The following is a 16,908-nucleotide window of genomic DNA, read 5'->3' as shown; positions in this document are numbered from 1 at the left end:
ATGTGCCTCCTCTTTCCCCACACTGTCCCAGCTGCTCCAACCCCTGGATTGTCATCGTGACTTGGAAACCGTTTGGCCTGCCCTTAACTTGGTTACTCTTATCCTATGGTTAGGTCTGAGGCTGAGTTCCAGCATTTTCTCCTCACTTCCCCATATGAAATTCTCTTAGGAGAAATCCTGTGGTTAAGTTTAGATTTGCCTTACTGACTTAGAAGGGAAGTGAGATGACACATTGGAGATGAGGAGATGTTGAACAGGGAAACGTCTGCTGAGTTCTGCTGATGCCGTGCTTTCTCGCCATAGAACCAGGTGTGCCATCTGTTCCGCTCACACTTCCCAGTTGGCCACAGGTGCCGAGTGTTGCTTCTCGTACTTGGTCTTGTGCCTAGTGAGACTCATTCCTGTTCCAAGGCTCTCTGTGGACTTAGTAGCATTCAACACTGCAAGACGGTTGCGTGGGGGTGTGTATGGGATGTGTGGGTTTTTAAAATGTCTGCAATTCATCCAAGTTCTCAGCACTTTTCACAGCTGAAGCCCTCTCCATTTAAGTCCTGTTCCTTTGCCCTGTTTTCCCCTGTATCAGGGAATATTTATAAACAAGTTTATTTTAATTCATGTTTATATTTTATTTTCTATTTTAATTATTTCCTAATTAATTAGAGGCTTTTATGAAAGGCTATCCACATGGAAATTTAGTTGCAAATACCCACTATGCTACAATGCTCCCTCAGACTGTGCCCAGATACTTCTGTGCTATCCTGATGTGCACTAAGTGCAGCTGCTTCAAGGATTCTTGGTGCACCCAGCAGTCTTAAGGGAATCCTATAGTTAAAGACTGAGAACCACACATGTGCACATTTGGCCTTTATCTCAGTGGCATTACTTCGACTGAATGTTTAAATTATCTTGTAAACTGAATGTACCAGGTAGGTGGTCTTGTTTGTAATGTGCCACACAGGGTCCACTTTTAGATCTCTGTGATTTTTGACTATTAGGAAATACGGCGATTCTTCCAAGTTGATTTTGTTTAATTAACATACTTAGAAGTGTTTTCTAAGCATTTCTGGAATCATCCCTTATCACAATCTTTAGAACTCGGTTAGATCTGTTTTCGTCATTTCTTGTTATACAGAGACAAGTAGTGTCTCGGGAGGTCAGGTGATTTTTCCTAACATTGTACAGCAAATTAATGTCAAGGCCATGTCAGCTCTCCATTTCCCACTTCCTGTCTGCTGTGCTGTCCTCAGTGGAGCTGAGAGCCTTACTCAGGAGAGCAAGGGCTCTTCCAAAATTTCTTAACAGAGAGCATTTGCTTTGGTAATGAAAGGGAGGACATAAACAGCATGTTTAAATTATATTTTTAATTTCCTCCTTAATAATTTGGACCATAGAAAATGTTCAGCTTCTGTTAATCCTTTCTAGTTACTTACATTGAGAACAAATACTCGTTAGCAATGAAGGTGCGTGCATTTCCCCTTCATTGCCTATGAAGGTGGAAGAGTCCTCTTTGTAAGGTGGTAGTTAAGGTGAAATAGCACTTATAAAATATAGCACATATGAAATACCACTTATAAAATATCTGGACATAGCCGGGCATGGTGGCGCATGCCTCTAATCCCAGCACTCGGGAGGCAGAGGCAGGCGGATTTCTGAGTTCGAGGCCAGCCTGGTCTGCAGAGTGAGTTCCAGGACAGCCAGGGCTATACAGAGAAACCCTGTCTCGAAAAACCAAAAAAAAAAATCTCTGGACATGAGTTTATGCTTCTAAAACATAACTTTTCATTCTCATGCATAGAATATTCCTTTGGTTGCCTAAGAATATATATTTTCACCAAATTTTAAATAAATATGTTAGGGAGATGGCTTAGCAGTTAAGAGCACTAACTCTTCTTCCTAAGGTCCTGAGTTCAATTCCCAGCAACTGCATGGTTGCTCCTTTGATGGGATCTGATGCCCTCTTCTGGTGTGTCTGAAGACAGCTACAGTGTACTCATATACGTAAAGTAAATAGAATCTTTTTTTAAAAATAAATATGTCTATTCCTTTTTTTCCTTTTTATTAGTGAATTGTTGGCATGCATTAGTTACACTATATGAAACAACCAGTTTGTTCTTGACCTATGAAGATATTAGCTTGATATGCAGCATCTTTGAAGGTTATAAACTATGTTGATAGTAAGCACACATCCACACTTGAAGTTAACCTGTGTATGCTGTTCCCTGACCACGCTCTGCAGATTTACTTGGTTTTGAGCTTTGTAAAACTCATAAGACATGGACTGTTGTCACCGAGGACTTGCTGTTTTTTCCTTTTTTCTTTCTAAACATTGTTTCTAAGATGTATACTTTGTAAGCACGGTTTAATTTGGTGCAGGGGAACATGTCATTGTTGGTACTGTTTGTTCTCTTACTGACTGACTTTCAGATTGTCGCTGCTGTGCTTTGAATGATGTGTGCTATACTATAAACACTGTGTGCTGTTTCCTTATCTTTTCAATTTTTAAAATGTTTTTCAAATTATTATTATTTTTTTTTAATGTATAGGAGCACATTGCACCTGTCTTCAGACACACCAGAAGAGGACATCAGCTCCCATTACATATGGTTGTGAGCCACCATGTGGTTGCTGGAATTGAACTCAGGACCTCTGGAAGAGCAGTCAGTGCTCTTAATACTGAGCCTTCTCTCCAGCCCCTATTCTTTCAATTTTTAATTATTATATAGGCACTAAAGTATTTTTCATGGATTTCCCTCTTATGTGGGGATGAATATACACTACTCAACAGCCCTTAGTCATTCATGAAATTTCCTTTAAATTTTTTTATTTTAAATTTCCTTTTTTACAAAAGAGAAGTTGAAGCCAGGCATGGTAGCCCATGCTTTTAATCACATACTCAGCAAACATAGTCAGAATCTCTGAATTTGAGGCCAGCGTGATCTACTGAGCTAATTTCAAGACAGCCAGGGCTACACAGAAAAACCCTGTCTTGAAAACTCAGAGGGGGCCAGGGAAGAGAAGTTGATTTTAAAAGTGAGACCCTTGGGTCTGGAGAGATGGCTCAGATGGTTGAGAGAGAATACTGGCTGCTCTTCCAGCCATCCTGCCTGAGTTTAAATTCTCAGCAACCACATGGTTTCATAACCATCTATAATGAGATCTTGTGCCCTCTTCTGGCTTACAGGCATACATGCAGGCAGAACACAACGTAATAAATAAATCTTTTTTTTTTTTTTTTTTAAACAAAGTGATACCCTCCTTAACTTGAAGCTTGGGAGATTATACACCCTTCCTGAGACATTTTCATGCATTCATTTATAAGACGACATAAATGTCACAGTCCTGTCATCCTCACAGCTGCACTTCTGAATGAGTCTCCATAGTCAACTTTATAGGCATAAAAACATCTTTCGTTTTTCTCAAAATGGTCTCATTTTAGCATCATCATTTGCAGAGGAAAACAATCCCTCTCTAAGTTAAAAGTTTGGGCTCTGAAGACTCATTTGTGAGTGCCATTTAAAATTTATTTTTAATTAAGCGAATTTAATGTTGGTAAGAGGTGCCAGACATTCAGAGCTCTGGAGAATCCAAGCATCCATATATCTACAGAACAAGTCTGGCTCAAACCGTAAAGGTACATTCTCCTTCCTGCTGTGTTCCTGTCTGTGTCCAGAGAGAAGAATTGCCCTTCTGAGAGGTGTCGTAGACTTTGGGCCCCACTCATTACCAAGCGTGTATCTAGCCAGCAGAAGGTCCACTGGTAACCATAGTTCATTTGAAACTCGGCTTAGCTTTTGCCAATTCATTTTACCCAGTCTACTCAATTGCTATTAAGTGTTAATGATTTTGGGCTCCTGTCAGCCTGGTTTAATTCAAACTAGAAACATAGTGCCAAAAGCTTCCTCTGTTCCCTTCATTGGCCATCCCTCGAGATCTCGGCCTTTCCCTAGGAGGAAGGTGGGTTTAATTGGTCTTTTCCTTTTTTTTTTTTTTTATCAGTATTTAGAACTATAACTGGGAACAGACAACTTTCACTTTTAATGTTAATATTATATCAAAGAAATGAGGGCACCAATATGATAAAATGGTTGTAAAATTAGAAATCTTACAAAGGACAAGAGAGGATCTCTGTGGGGTGGTTTGTGCTGGCTTCTGGGTTATTAAAATGTTGTTATAAACTGTCTCTGATAAATGTGCTGTAATGCTGAGCACATTCATAATTGATTAACTTGACTCCCTCCTTGTGCAAGATCATAACAGCTTGTTTTAAAGAAATGAGTAAGTTTCCTGACTTGGTAGTAAATATCTCACTCGAACAAGAAGGCATTATAGGTCATTTGGATCAAGCATTAACCTTGCCTCTGGGTTTATGACTGCAGCTAAAGGATGACTTGCATCTTGGAGGTCAAAAGACATCTGGGTCATCAAGGATGTTCTTAAACTGTCTTTCTCATCAGACTCTTAGCAGTAGAAGAGCAGGGAGTTGATTCTCAGGGATTGAATTTGGCTTAGCCCTAACTTTTCTCACATGGTGTATGGTTGTAGGGGAGAAAACAGTGTTGTTGGCTACTTATTTCCTGTTTGAAGGCTAGAATATTTTATAATGTTAATGTGGTTTCTAAATCCTTGTAATTGGTATCCTAACATCTGACTTTCACAAACTCATCTATACATTTAGCTTGGTTTCTATCTAGGTTGAATCAATTCAACTAGTTGAAACATGCTACTGAAGCCCGAGTGGGAAGTCGGAGCTTTACATACAGTTGGCATTGCCATTCTGTCCTAGGAGTGTAAACGCATGTGTAAGCTGAAGTTCGTCATCTTGAATGTCATTGTCACAGATGATGCAAGTTCAGGTGTAAAACTTACGGCATACTCACTCGGTCCTTGTGGGAATTGGGCCATCGTGTTCATTAATGGAACGTCTTTGAGAAATGCCTTACTATAGGAACTATACTCATCTGTGTTTCCTGACCTGACTAACGTCAGTGAGATGCTTTTGAACTTAAGTTACTAGGTTTCTTTAGAGAGTTTTATATGATGACTTCTATAGCATCTCTTATGTGTAACTTTCTTTTAAGGTGGGATAAGGGGACTATTTGACATTTAGCATTTGTTCTTGTCAGTTTCTCCTTGGGGGCTCTGCTTGGGTTTGCAAGGGTATGGGACTTATAGAAACTGTAGGAGAACTCACTCTGTGAGGCTGTCACTGGCCTAAGGTGTGGTAGGAAAGAGATGTATTTGTAATAAATGGGGAAACAATTGAGCCAAAGGAGGAAGTCTTGATTTGTGGAGATAATTCAAGAAAATGTGGTATCTGACTGTCTGTAGCACTAAGGTAGAAGTCCTCTCTCCACCTGCTGGTAACAAAAGCTTTGTTTCTGTCTCTTTATATTTCACAGGTGAGTGTAGTACAAGACTCTGTCAATATTTCTGGGCAGAATACTATGAACATGGTAAAGGTTCCTGAATGCCGGTTGGCAGATGAGTTAGGAGGGCTGTGGGAGAACTCTCGATTCACCGACTGCTGCTTGTGTGTGGCTGGTCAAGAATTCCAGGCTCACAAGGCTATCTTAGCAGGTTGGTATTTATTCATGATTCACTTTATAATTTTGATTCAATAGGAAGAATAGTGGCTACGCAATTGCCTTTAGGGAACAACTTCAGCTTATGAACTCTGTACCTAAATACTTTTTTAAAATTTATTTTCATTTTGGTGTTTTGAGATAGGGTCTCACTTTATAGCTTAAGCAGACCTAGAACTTATTGTTAGCCTAGACTATCCTCAAACTTCAATCCTCAGCCCCATCCCACTTCCTGCCCCCACTGCTGAAGTAGTAGGTAGTATGCCACTGTACCTGAACTGTATTTTATATTCTAACGACAGTTCTCATAACCAAAAGTGCTACTCTTCATAAAAATGGCATTTCTGGTTTGTCTTTGGTGGACTTGGGTACTATTTTAAGAGTATAAATGGTGGTCATACAAAGGTACTACCTATGTCTACACTGGGCAAGTAGCTCTTGGAGTACCTAAGAGCAAGTGGTAGCTCCTAGCTGGACTTTGGATGCCTTCGAGAGAATTCTGTTCTAGGGACTAAGTACTGTGAGGCTGAGACCTAGGCCTCTCAGATGGTTAAGCCAATCCCTTCACTATAAACACACAAGAAGAATGAGGCTGTGCTACTGACCCAGAGGATCAGTTCTTGTTCTGTCAGGTTCTTGATCTTTAAAACCAGAAGGACTCACCCCGAGGAAGAACTGAGAGGGGGCTGACTTCGCCTTATAGAAAAGCCGAGCCATAGCCACACACTGCTCTGCAGACCATAGAGCATGGAATAGTATCGAGTGACTCTCTAAATAACAAATGTTTTCCCAAGACTCCTCGGCTGAGCTGTCTCAGCTCCATCATTCTAAAGTACACACTTGAGATGAGCTCAGCCTGTCTCATGTGACAACTTTCCATTCTCTGCCTCAGCTAGGTATTGTTGTCAATGCTGAAGAAAGTGCGTAACTTAGACTAATATCTACCTGTATAGTGAGACCCTCAACGTGCTTGCTTCCCCCAATCCCTGCTCCCTTTAGTGTTTCTTTCTTGCTTGTGTATGTGGTACAAACATGTCTATGCAAGTTCATGTACTTTGTGTGAATACGCAGAGGCCAGAGGTTGAATGCCTTCTTTTGTCACCCTCTACCTTACTTTTTGAGATAGGGTCTCAGTGACATAGAGCTCACTCTTTTTACTGGCATGACTGGCAAGTGAGGTCTAAGAATCCTCTGTGTCTCTCCTATATCCTCACTTAGTGCTGGAGTTATGGATCCATACCTGGTTTTTAAGTGGATGCTAAGGGTCCGAACAGAGGTCCTCAGGCATGGACAGCGAGCACTTTATCCACTACGCCATCTCCTCAGCTCTCCTTTCCTCCTTGTGTGTCTTTATGTAGATGTAGTAAGCTTCCTCCCCGCGCCCGCAACAGTAGATATTTCAGACTTCAGCCTTTCCCTCTAACCTCTTCCAACTCCTAAAGGATTTCCTTGCCTTCCAAGGGGCCCTTTCGTAGGAACACGCGTGAGGCTTACTGTTCTGTCACCTGCCTTCTCACTGGCAAGGAGGCATTACTCATCTTCAGAATCGATTGATTTGTATACTTGTGCTCTCTGGCCTTGCCCTGCCTTCCCAGAGCCCTCGGTCTCTCAGTGCACGCACTCCCTTTCTCCCCACATGCTCTAAGCTGCCATAGTCACTGCCTTCTTCCTTTCCCCACAATGTCCTCACTTCACCTCCTTGCCAGAAAAGCAATTTTCCAAAGTTAGATGAATGACCTGCTAGCTTCTAAGTTTGAGAGACTCAATCATGTGCTAGTTGACTCCATGCTCCAGTTTTTCCTGGTTCTTCAACTATCTTATTCTTTCCTTTTATGGCTCAGAAAATCGAACCCTGGGCCCCATGTATGCTTGGCAAGCACTCCATCTCTGGGCTGTATCTCCTGCTTGGTCCAGCTATTTCTACTGTGTGGCTTCCCTCTCTCTCCCTCGCCTGTCCCTTCAGACATCAGCCAGCCCTAAGGGTCTGCTTCAGTGTTCCCTCTGTTCTCTCTGATGATTCTGTTCCCGTTGCATCAGTTGCAGTCTGTCTACTAATGACTTTCTAAGCCCTTCCTGCTGCTGTGCACCCTCCCATATTGAAGCACCATATAGCCTGGGACTCTTCTGAGATAAGAAGAACATAGAGAGAACCTTCTGAAATAGATTAAAACACTGAGGTTCACATTTGAAATCTGAAAAGGTGGGGAGAAATTTCTGCTACATAACCCAGGCTGACCTCACATGCAGAATTCTCCTGCCTTACAGGTATAGAGTGTACACTACTATGCCTGGTTAATTTATTAATTTTAAAAAAGGAGGGGGATCAGAAGGTTAAATGATTCTTCCAAGAAAATAGTTAGAAAATGACAGGGCTAAAATGAGTTCTTTCTGACATAAACTACATACAGGCTCAAAGCTCCAGGTCTCTGCCACCTTCCTACACTCTCCACCTGTCCTTCCACTCCTAGGTACTGGGTTGGGAGTTTCAACTGTGACCCCCAACCCCTAATTTACTCAGCAACATGAACATTTTTTGAGTTCTTAGTCATTTTATTATTTTTCATGGTTGAAAGTAAGCTTTGTGTGTGTGTTATTTTCATGGGTGTTCATAGAATGTACATGGGCTCTGTTTCTTGATTATCTTTTTCTTTATTCCCATTTCTAAAAGGAAAAGCAGAATTCTCCATAATGAAAGAAATTAAATGCTAAGAAAAATGGTTTTACCAAATAGAGGGAGCTTTGAAGGGCCATAAACCATTATACTTAATGTAAGACTTTTACAGCCTTTGGGGATAATAACAACTTCATTGAGAACACATAGCTGGAGGAAGAGACAACTTGCCAAAAATGTTGGTCACCAAGCTAGCACATGCCATTGAGCCCAGCTCTTGACCTTCTCACTGTGTGGTCTCTATACAGGTGCCCTTTCCAGCCAGACATCCAGGATTAGAACACCCTGCTTCAACAATGGAATACCTTCTTTCCATTGGGATTTCAGTCTGTACAAGTAGGCCATATGCCATTCTTGTCATACACAGATAAATCATTTCCATAAAATGTAGATGATTAAACTACAGCCAGTGACATATTTTGAAAGTGTATGTTTTATAATTCTGATGTTATTTCCATGCGAGACAGGAAGAGCAAAGATCTTCATTATTACTGGGGTAACTGAGCAGTTCCCGTGTGATAACCTCATTGTTTCCCTCTCCTGTTGTAGCTCGGTCTCCAGTCTTCAGTGCCATGTTTGAACATGAAATGGAGGAGAGCAAAAAGGTGTGTACCAGGATGCACATGCACCTTCTTAACCCAGCGACTGCAGTCAGACCTTGCCAGGCCACGGACTTTGATCTAATTATCTTTCTCTTGCTGTGTTATTAAAATACAGTTTCATGAACAGACACCTTCTGAGAGCAGAGAGGTGATCTGAAATGTCCCAGGTGATGTGGACTTACCTGCTCAGCAGGGCAGCTCAACAGTTTGGATTAAAGATACTAGAAAGTCCAGAGATTTAAAACACAAAAAACAAATCACACATTTTAGTACTTGTGTTGCTACTGTGTTGGAGAAGATAAAGGTGGTATACAGTGGTGGGAGGAGAGGAAAGCTACTGCAGCCAACAGTCACTGGGTGGGGGGTGGGGGGTGGGGGTGAGGGGCGACTTTCTACCCATGGTGTTAGGTTTAACTCACACAAGCTTCTCTCCTCACCAGAACTTAAAATCATGACTGTAGGTTAGGGATTTTGTCTGTTAGGATGATCCTCACTCTCGGCTTTTCCGGCGTAGAATCGGGTTGAGATTAACGACGTGGAGCCTGAGGTGTTTAAGGAGATGATGTGCTTCATCTACACAGGGAAGGCACCGAACCTCGACAAAATGGCTGATGACTTGCTGGCAGCTGCTGATAAGGTAAAATAAGAACAGGAAAATCGTCGTAAGACTAGGTGACTTAATCGTTTATGTGTTAGTATTGTGTGTAGGTGAAGTGAACATACATATATCTTAGAATTTCGGCAAGACAGTCTTACACATTATTCTAACACAGTAGTAACCTTTTGGTACTAAAAGTGTCCTGCTCAAAATGGTAAACTCTCAGGGTCAACTTAACTATGGAAAAGAAGGGCATGTTTGATATTCACCCCTCTTCTTGTTCTACCTGAAATTTAACCCTGTCAAGAATTAAGTAAGTAGCCGAAGTGTGGTTTGCGCACACCTTTAATCCTAGCACTCCAGAGGCAGAGGCAGGCGGATCTCTGAGTTCGAGTCCAGCCTGGTCTACAGAGTGAGTTCCAGGACAGCCAGTGCTACACAGAGAAACCTGTCTCGGAAAAAAAAAAAAAAAGAATTAAGTAAGTAAATAGATGTGATTTTTTTTAATTTTATTTTATTTTTTCTGTTTTTTGTTTTGTTTGGTTTTTTTGAAGATTGGGTTTCTCTGTGTAACCGTCATTTCCTAGAACTGTAAGTGAAGACCAGGCTGGCCTTGAATTCCGAGGTCTGCCTGCCTCTGCCCCTAAGGGTGAGCACCATCACCACCTGGCGTTTGAGTTGTTATGTGGGTACCTGGAATTGAGCCTGAGTCTTTTGGAAGAGCAGCCAATGTCTTTAATCATTAAGCCATCTTCTCAGCCCCAAATAAATGTAATTTTGAGAGGAAAAAATAGCCTGGTGGTAGTGGCACATACTTTAATCTCAGAACTCAGGAGGCAGAGGCAGGTGGCTCTCTGTGCCTTGGAGGACAGGCTGGTGTATAGAGCTAGTTCCAAGAGAGTGAAGGCTACAGAGACATGCTCGTGCACGCACACACACACACACACACACACACACACACTTCCTCACACACACTCACACTCACAGGGGCTGGGGAGAGGGAGGAGAGACCTTTATCTGCATCTTGGCTCCCATTTTACTGTAGGATTCCTCAGACGCTAGAGCATCTTAATGTGTATTGGAAGTTTTGTTTTCTTCTTTCTTCCCTCCTCCTTGAGACAGAGTCTCTCTATGTAGCTCTGGCTGGCCTAGAATTCATTCTGTAGACCAGGCTGTCCTCTAACTCACAGAGATCCTCTTGCCTCTGCCTCCCAAGTGCTGGCTGGGATTAAAAGTGAGAGCCACCACACTGAGTTTACAGAGATTTTCCAGAAAGCAGGTATTGAAAGTTGCACGTCTCCAACTCAGTTAACCCTGGAAGCATTTTCTCAAGAATCCCATCAGATCAGGGGACCTGAGGACACAGTGGGAACTGGCTTGCACTGTAAAGCCACATCAGCTGGAGGCGGGAGGCCCATGCAGTACCTGTGCTAAGGTGGACAGTGTGATTGACAGTTGCCCTGTATACTAGGCAGGGGCAGTTGATGCAGACGGTTAAAAGGGCTTCCTTACTACTAGCAGGAGACCTCAGGAGAAAGCAGACTCTGTGCTGGGAGTGCAGCCTCTTTCTGTTGTGTCCTGGGCTCTAGTACTTTTCTGAGGAAAAAGTTCCTATAACCAAGAGCACCAGAGCCTCTCCAAGTTTTGCTCTGGAAAATCGGGTCCTAAGGACAGAGGATGGTGCATACAGCAGAGGTTTTTCTGAGTTGATCAGCATTTTGAAGTGTTATTGAAGATAAAGAATATAGACCTAGTTGTTTCTCTTGATGAAGATCGGGATAGTAACTCCGTTCTTACTACCTTTAAGACTTGATTAATAGTTAGCAACATGAAAATGCCATGCTCTCCCAGTCAGCCTCATTTCTGACTAGGAGGAACTAAGTTTCATTAAAGACAGTAAGAAAGTATTACCTTTAATCTGGGTAAAATTAGCACCGCCCACTGCTCATTTTATTTGAGACAGGGGTTTGCACTGTAGCCCAAGCTGGCTTGGACCTCATCGTCATCCTGCTTAGCTCTTGAGTAGTAGGGTTAGCTGTGAGTGCCCAAGCCTGGCCCAGGCCTGCTTCAGAGAGTAGCTGTGCTTCTGTTGATCTACCGCTGGGTCCGGTGCAGTAGTCATTTGTGCTTGTACACCTCAAGTCTGTATCCTCTTATCTTTGAGGTTCTAAAAGGGTGATGAGTATGTAAAGTTCACGTTTTAGACAAAAATACTAAGGATCAAAGTTTTATATCCTTAGAACCAAAGTTAAAACTTCTTTACCTCTGGGTTTTCATCAGTTCAGGGAGAAAGGGAATCAGGCTGAATTATCAGTCAAGAGTGGAGTTTTTAGTGTACCATGTTTCCTTCTGATTTTAAAAAAGAAGGCAGTTGAATCCAACAATGCTTTAAATTTATGAATGAAGTTGCCAGGTGGTGGTGGCCCACACCTTTACTCCCAGTGCTCAGGAGGCAGGGGCAGGCAGTCTGTGAATTTGAGGTCAGCCGGATCTACAGAGCCAGTTCCAGGACAGTTAGGGCTACACAGAGAAACCTTATCCTGGAGGAGAGGGAGGGAAGTGGGTGTCAGCAGCTAATGCCTGCATTTTCAAATCCTACTCAGAATCCCCGCTGGGAAGCCCTTGCTCCAAGACTATTTGAAAGCTTGCTTTACCTTTATACCTCTCTGTGAGTTTAGGAAAACAGTGAAAAATCCTTCGTGGAAGGATCTAAACACCTAGAATTTACCCAGGAGGCTGAACAGCTTCTTCTGCGCCTTACCAATCTCCTGGGACATGTGTAATTAGACTCAAAACAAAACAACACGCTGGCCAGGCCTAGGAGAAACAGTTTCAATCTCCCAAGTAAGTACTGCCATTAGGCAAGGTTTTCAGAAGCATAATTAAGAAAAAAACTTTGTCCCCCAAGAGACAAGAGTGGCTACTTTTGTCTAATTGTGCAGGCGGGGTCAGAGCTATTCACAGCAGAAGTCCTTTGAAAAGAACGTGTGAAGAAGGATAAGAGGGGCAGTCCTTGTGGCGCTGTAGAGAGGCTGACCGTGGACTCAGCCCCTCCAGCACCTCATCTCCTGCCAGTCTGTGTCATTTTCCCTTTTCCATGGAAACTGTGTTTCAGTTACTTAAATGTAAGAAATTAAACTGGCACCAAAACCAATAAAACTCCTTTTTGCTCTAGGAGATCACAGTGCCAACAGGTTTGCCTCCTTGCCTGAAATTCATAATAAAATTGTAGTGGTTTGATTGCCATGATTCAGCCTGGTAGGGCATTGTGTCATCGAATTCTGAGGCCCTAAAGGTGGAGGCCCTATGGAGAAACTGTGGAAAACCTCATAGCGAATGCTTCTCCGGTGAACTAATTAATGGCATGTTATTTCTTGCCTTCTTTATTCCTCTGGAAGTTCATGCTATAGTAGAGAGCAGGTAGCAGAGGGTCATCAGACCGAATCAGCTGGGTCAGCGCACCAACCTCAACCTCGACCCTCTGCTTCCAGAATGCGTGTGCTGTTTATTTAGAAAATAGGAGTATTTAAACTGAAATTGGAACCAGGGTATCTGCTGCTTTGTCCTTTTCTTCTCTTCAGAATCTTAACCTCAACCCCAATAAAATAAGACTTAATTTATCTTTTCTTTTTTCAAAGAAGCCCTTGGCTCACCCATACTCAGGAACAGTTATGTGTCAGAGATGCTGGGAAAACCACCACAGGGTCCCTGTGCACAGCTTGATAGGTCAGATGAGACATTTGCGTGTTTAAGTAATGAGAACTGTGGCAAATGTGGTGGTACACGCCTTAATCCCAGCACTTGGGAAGCAGAGGCAGGCGAATTTCTGAGTTCGAGGCCAGCCTGGTCTACAGAGTGAGTTCCAGGACAGCTAGGGTACACAGAGAAACCCTGTCTCAATAAAACAAAAAAAGAAAGGAAAGAAGGAAGGAAGGAAGGAAGGAAGGAAGGAAGCCAGGAAGGAAGGAAGCCCACCCCCAACAAAACAGTGCTTCAGCTATAAGCAGTCGGGCTGCAGAAGCCGTGATGGCATGTTCTGCTGGTGCAGCTGCCTAGTGCTCCATTGTCAGGGTAGATGGGGACTGTGTAAGAAAGGCAGGGGATAAGCGACCGTGGGATATAAATCTGCTCTGGTGGTCACTTCCTAACAGGTAAGCTTTACAATCTGATAGACAAGGCTACCCATGTCCTTTCAGTTGCCTTCACTTCAGGCGTAAGCAGCTACCCTTCAGAGTGTGGTTGTGTTTGTGGCTGTGTTGGCACTTTCCTGCACTCTGCCTCGTTCCCCAGCCACACAACTAAGGAGAAGGCTTCAGTGGCGGTCAGCCCTGGGCCATTGCTGCTCTGACCACAGCTCTGCTTGCTCCACAGTACGCCCTGGAGCGTCTGAAGGTCATGTGTGAGGACGCCCTCTGCAGTAACCTCTCTGTGGAGAACGCTGCAGAGATTCTCATCCTGGCTGACCTCCACAGTGCAGATCAGCTGAAGACACAGGCAGTGGATTTCATCAACTAGTGAGTAGCGCCTTCAAAGTCCCTCCTTGAGAATAGTTGGGAGGAAGAAGTAAGAACGACTGAATTAGGGGGGAAGTGAGCAAGCAGCCTCATTAACCTTTCGATGGGAATAGAGAATTGTTATCTTTCCACTCAGCTCGGCAGTGTGACAGTGGTTTTGCTTGCATGGGTCAGGTTGTACATGTGAGGCTCCTTACTTCCAAACAGTGCTGGAGCTGAGTAGTGGTGCTCGCTGGCCCATGACAGCAGCTTCCCTTCACTTTGACTAACAAAGTAAAGATAGATTCCAGAAAAATAGATGTTCCTGCTTTATGACTTAGTAAACTATGTTTTATAGTCTCTGGTGAGATCAGGAAAAGAGAAGGGGTAGACATTAACTGATTGCTAAAGACCATTTTGGAAAGGAGACAGCCTACCAGATCTGTTACTTGATTCCAAGTGACAGGTGAGCTCACCACAGTGCTTTCTAGAGTACTGTGAAGGAGCTGGGGCAGGTTATAAGTATAGCCTTTCTCATTGAGATGCACTTTATCACTCCTTTGCGTGATGGGGAGCAAAACTTGGAGGGGGAAAAAGCCCTCCTAACAGCACCTGGGGGTTAGCAAGTCTAAGGGGTTCAGGTAGATGAATGAACAATTTTAACACAGAAAATACCCAAATATGGGGAAATAATGACTCCTTAGTCTAGTTACCTAGCTGTCTCTAAGGTGTTAGCCTGAGACAGAAGAGGAAAGGAAGGAGCAGTAAGTCAGATCTGTTCAGGGTGCACTGTATGTTGGATAGGTGCTTGTTCCTTTTTAGAAGGTAACAGCCATTGAGCAAAGAGTGGCTGTCATCTTCTCTTTTCTGACCCTCAATAGGTCCTGGCTGTGATGTGCCTCGTGGTCAGCAAAACTAGTAAATGGCGATAGCAGGGGGAGTCAGAGCCCTTGTTCTTTCTCTTTATTAGCATCCCTGAGTATAAATATCTTCAACAGTGTTGAGTCTAATGTACAACCCACATTTTGAAAGTGCAGTACCTCAGAGTCCGAGCTTTCAGAATTAGAAGAGCCACAGCCCAGTCTACGGTCTGCACGCTGTCTAGGAAGCACATTCTTATGCATGTTAAGAGTTCTGTCTGGGTCTTGCTGATTGCATTAACATCTCTACACCACACACTGGAAAAGTGGGCTGTCTAGGTAGCTGTTTGGTCCATGTGCACACTCCCTGTGCTAACCTCTCTCTCCACGTTTCTCCTAGTCATGCTTCGGATGTCTTGGAGACCTCTGGGTGGAAGTCAATGGTGGTGTCACACCCCCACTTAGTGGCAGAAGCATACCGTTCTCTGGCTTCAGCACAGTGCCCTTTCCTGGGGCCCCCACGCAAACGCCTGAAGCAATCCTAAGATGCTGCCAGTCGGGAGACTCCATTTATTTTCCAGAAGCAGCAGCCACCGTTGCTGCCACTGACTACCAGGTAGACAGCGCAATCTGTGGAGCTTTTACTCTGTGTCAGGGGAAAGACTGCACCATGACCCAGACTTTAAAACAGCACTAAATAACTTAGGGGGACTGGGGGAGGGAAGGGCCCAAGGACTCGGGCCACTCAACCTAATGAAACCCTGTTGGCTCTGTCACCGTGTGCCCTTTGGCCTGACCAAGTTTGACACTGGGATTCAGTTTAGGCACTGGCCCCAAGCACATCCCAGCAGTGGTACTTCGGAGAAATGGGCGTCTGACTGAGCAGAACAAATCGTCAGTGCCTGGAGCAAAACGGAAAAAAAGCAGAAACAAGCAGACATTTAGTCTTCAGAGGTGGAAAAGGAAAGAAGAAAGATTTTTTTTTCCAAAAATCAGTTTGTGGATTCCAGTAGTATTTATGTTGAAAGAAGCAAATTTTAGTCCTTCCAACTGTGGATATTTGTGAAAACTCCTCACTACCATCCAAGTATCAGAAGAGCTCTCTCGTTAGCACTTACTGTTTGCAAGAACAAGCCCATCCTTTTATCCTCTTATGACAAGTGATGCGTGATGGCGGGGGAAGTCATCTGATCTGGAAAATGAGTGTTTGGCGGTAGTGGCTTCTGCAAAAATTCTTATTGGTGTTAAAAACTGGAAAAAAATAATTCATCCAGAATTCATACTGTCTTGATAAAAACTATGGTTCTTTTTTTTAGATATTGTGAAAAATGGATTTTGGGGGGGCATTTTTCTCTGATTTTATTTTTTTCTTCCCTTCCCCTTCCCTTTTTCTAAGAGAGAGAGAGAGAGAGAGAAAGAGAGGGAGGGAGAGGGAGAGGGGAGAGAGAAAGAGAGAGAGAAAGAGAAAGAAAGAGAGAGAGAAAGAGAGAGAGAGAAAAGAGGAGAGGAGAAACAAATCCAGAAAATACATAAAACAAAAAGAAGAGAAAGGAAATTTTATTATTATTGCTATGTGAAAAAAAATCCCAGTCCAGGTGGCCCGGCTGTTTGCACCTGCCTTGTTGCCTGCATAGGAGCCGGTCCTGTCCCTTCTGATTAGCCCCTCTTCCAAAGGGGAGACTTCCAAATGTTAACTTTTTTCTTTTTGAAAATATAAATAATTACTATTTTGTACTGTGTGGTATCTCTGGTCTTTTGTTTCATTCACTTGGCTTGTCTCTTGGGTCTGAGATGCTTGCCTGTGAGATCTGGAAGCCCTGGTTTGATCTCCATCGTGCAGGGATTATGTTCAGAATGTCTAAGAAGCGGTAGGATTTATTTACTCTCCATAGTCTCTCACAGCTGCCAGCCTGTTGTCCTCCTTGAGGAGCTGCCAGCCATGTCCTGGCGAGTGTCTGAGACCAGGTCCTACTCTGCCAAGGCAAGCAATTGTAGTGGGCTTCTTCTGCACCCTGTGTGTGTTAATACCTAATCCCAAATCTCCTTTCTCCTAACAAAATCAAAATATATATATATATATATATTTAGGGGACATGAATATG

At 43.3% G+C, this 16,908-nt stretch overlaps 1 protein-coding gene across 3 annotated transcripts in view; it reads left to right on the top strand.

Annotated features, from left to right (window-relative positions):
- Spop (speckle type BTB/POZ protein) overlaps nucleotides 1-16,540 on the top strand; it is a 78,707-nt gene extending 62,167 nt beyond the window's left edge. For all 3 annotated transcript variants that reach the window (XM_085829629.1, XM_085829630.1, XM_085829628.1), the window contains 5 exons: nucleotides 5,400-5,577; nucleotides 8,803-8,858; nucleotides 9,370-9,492; nucleotides 13,825-13,967; nucleotides 15,207-16,540. In XM_085829629.1, coding sequence (XP_085685755.1) covers nucleotides 5,400-5,577; nucleotides 8,803-8,858; nucleotides 9,370-9,492; nucleotides 13,825-13,967; nucleotides 15,207-15,351 — 645 coding nt within the window. In that variant the 3' untranslated portion in view covers nucleotides 15,352-16,540. The remainder of the gene's footprint in view (nucleotides 1-5,399; nucleotides 5,578-8,802; nucleotides 8,859-9,369; nucleotides 9,493-13,824; nucleotides 13,968-15,206) is intronic.
- The last annotated feature ends 368 nt before the right edge of the window (nucleotides 16,541-16,908 follow it).

Source organism: Mus caroli, unplaced genomic scaffold, assembly GCF_978045245.1.
Source record: "Mus caroli unplaced genomic scaffold, Mus_caroli_1 scaffold_13, whole genome shotgun sequence".
Taxonomy (NCBI): Eukaryota; Metazoa; Chordata; class Mammalia; order Rodentia; family Muridae; genus Mus; species Mus caroli.
The sequence above is the reverse complement of the archived record's forward strand: the minus strand, read 5'-3'. Positions and strand labels throughout refer to the sequence as shown.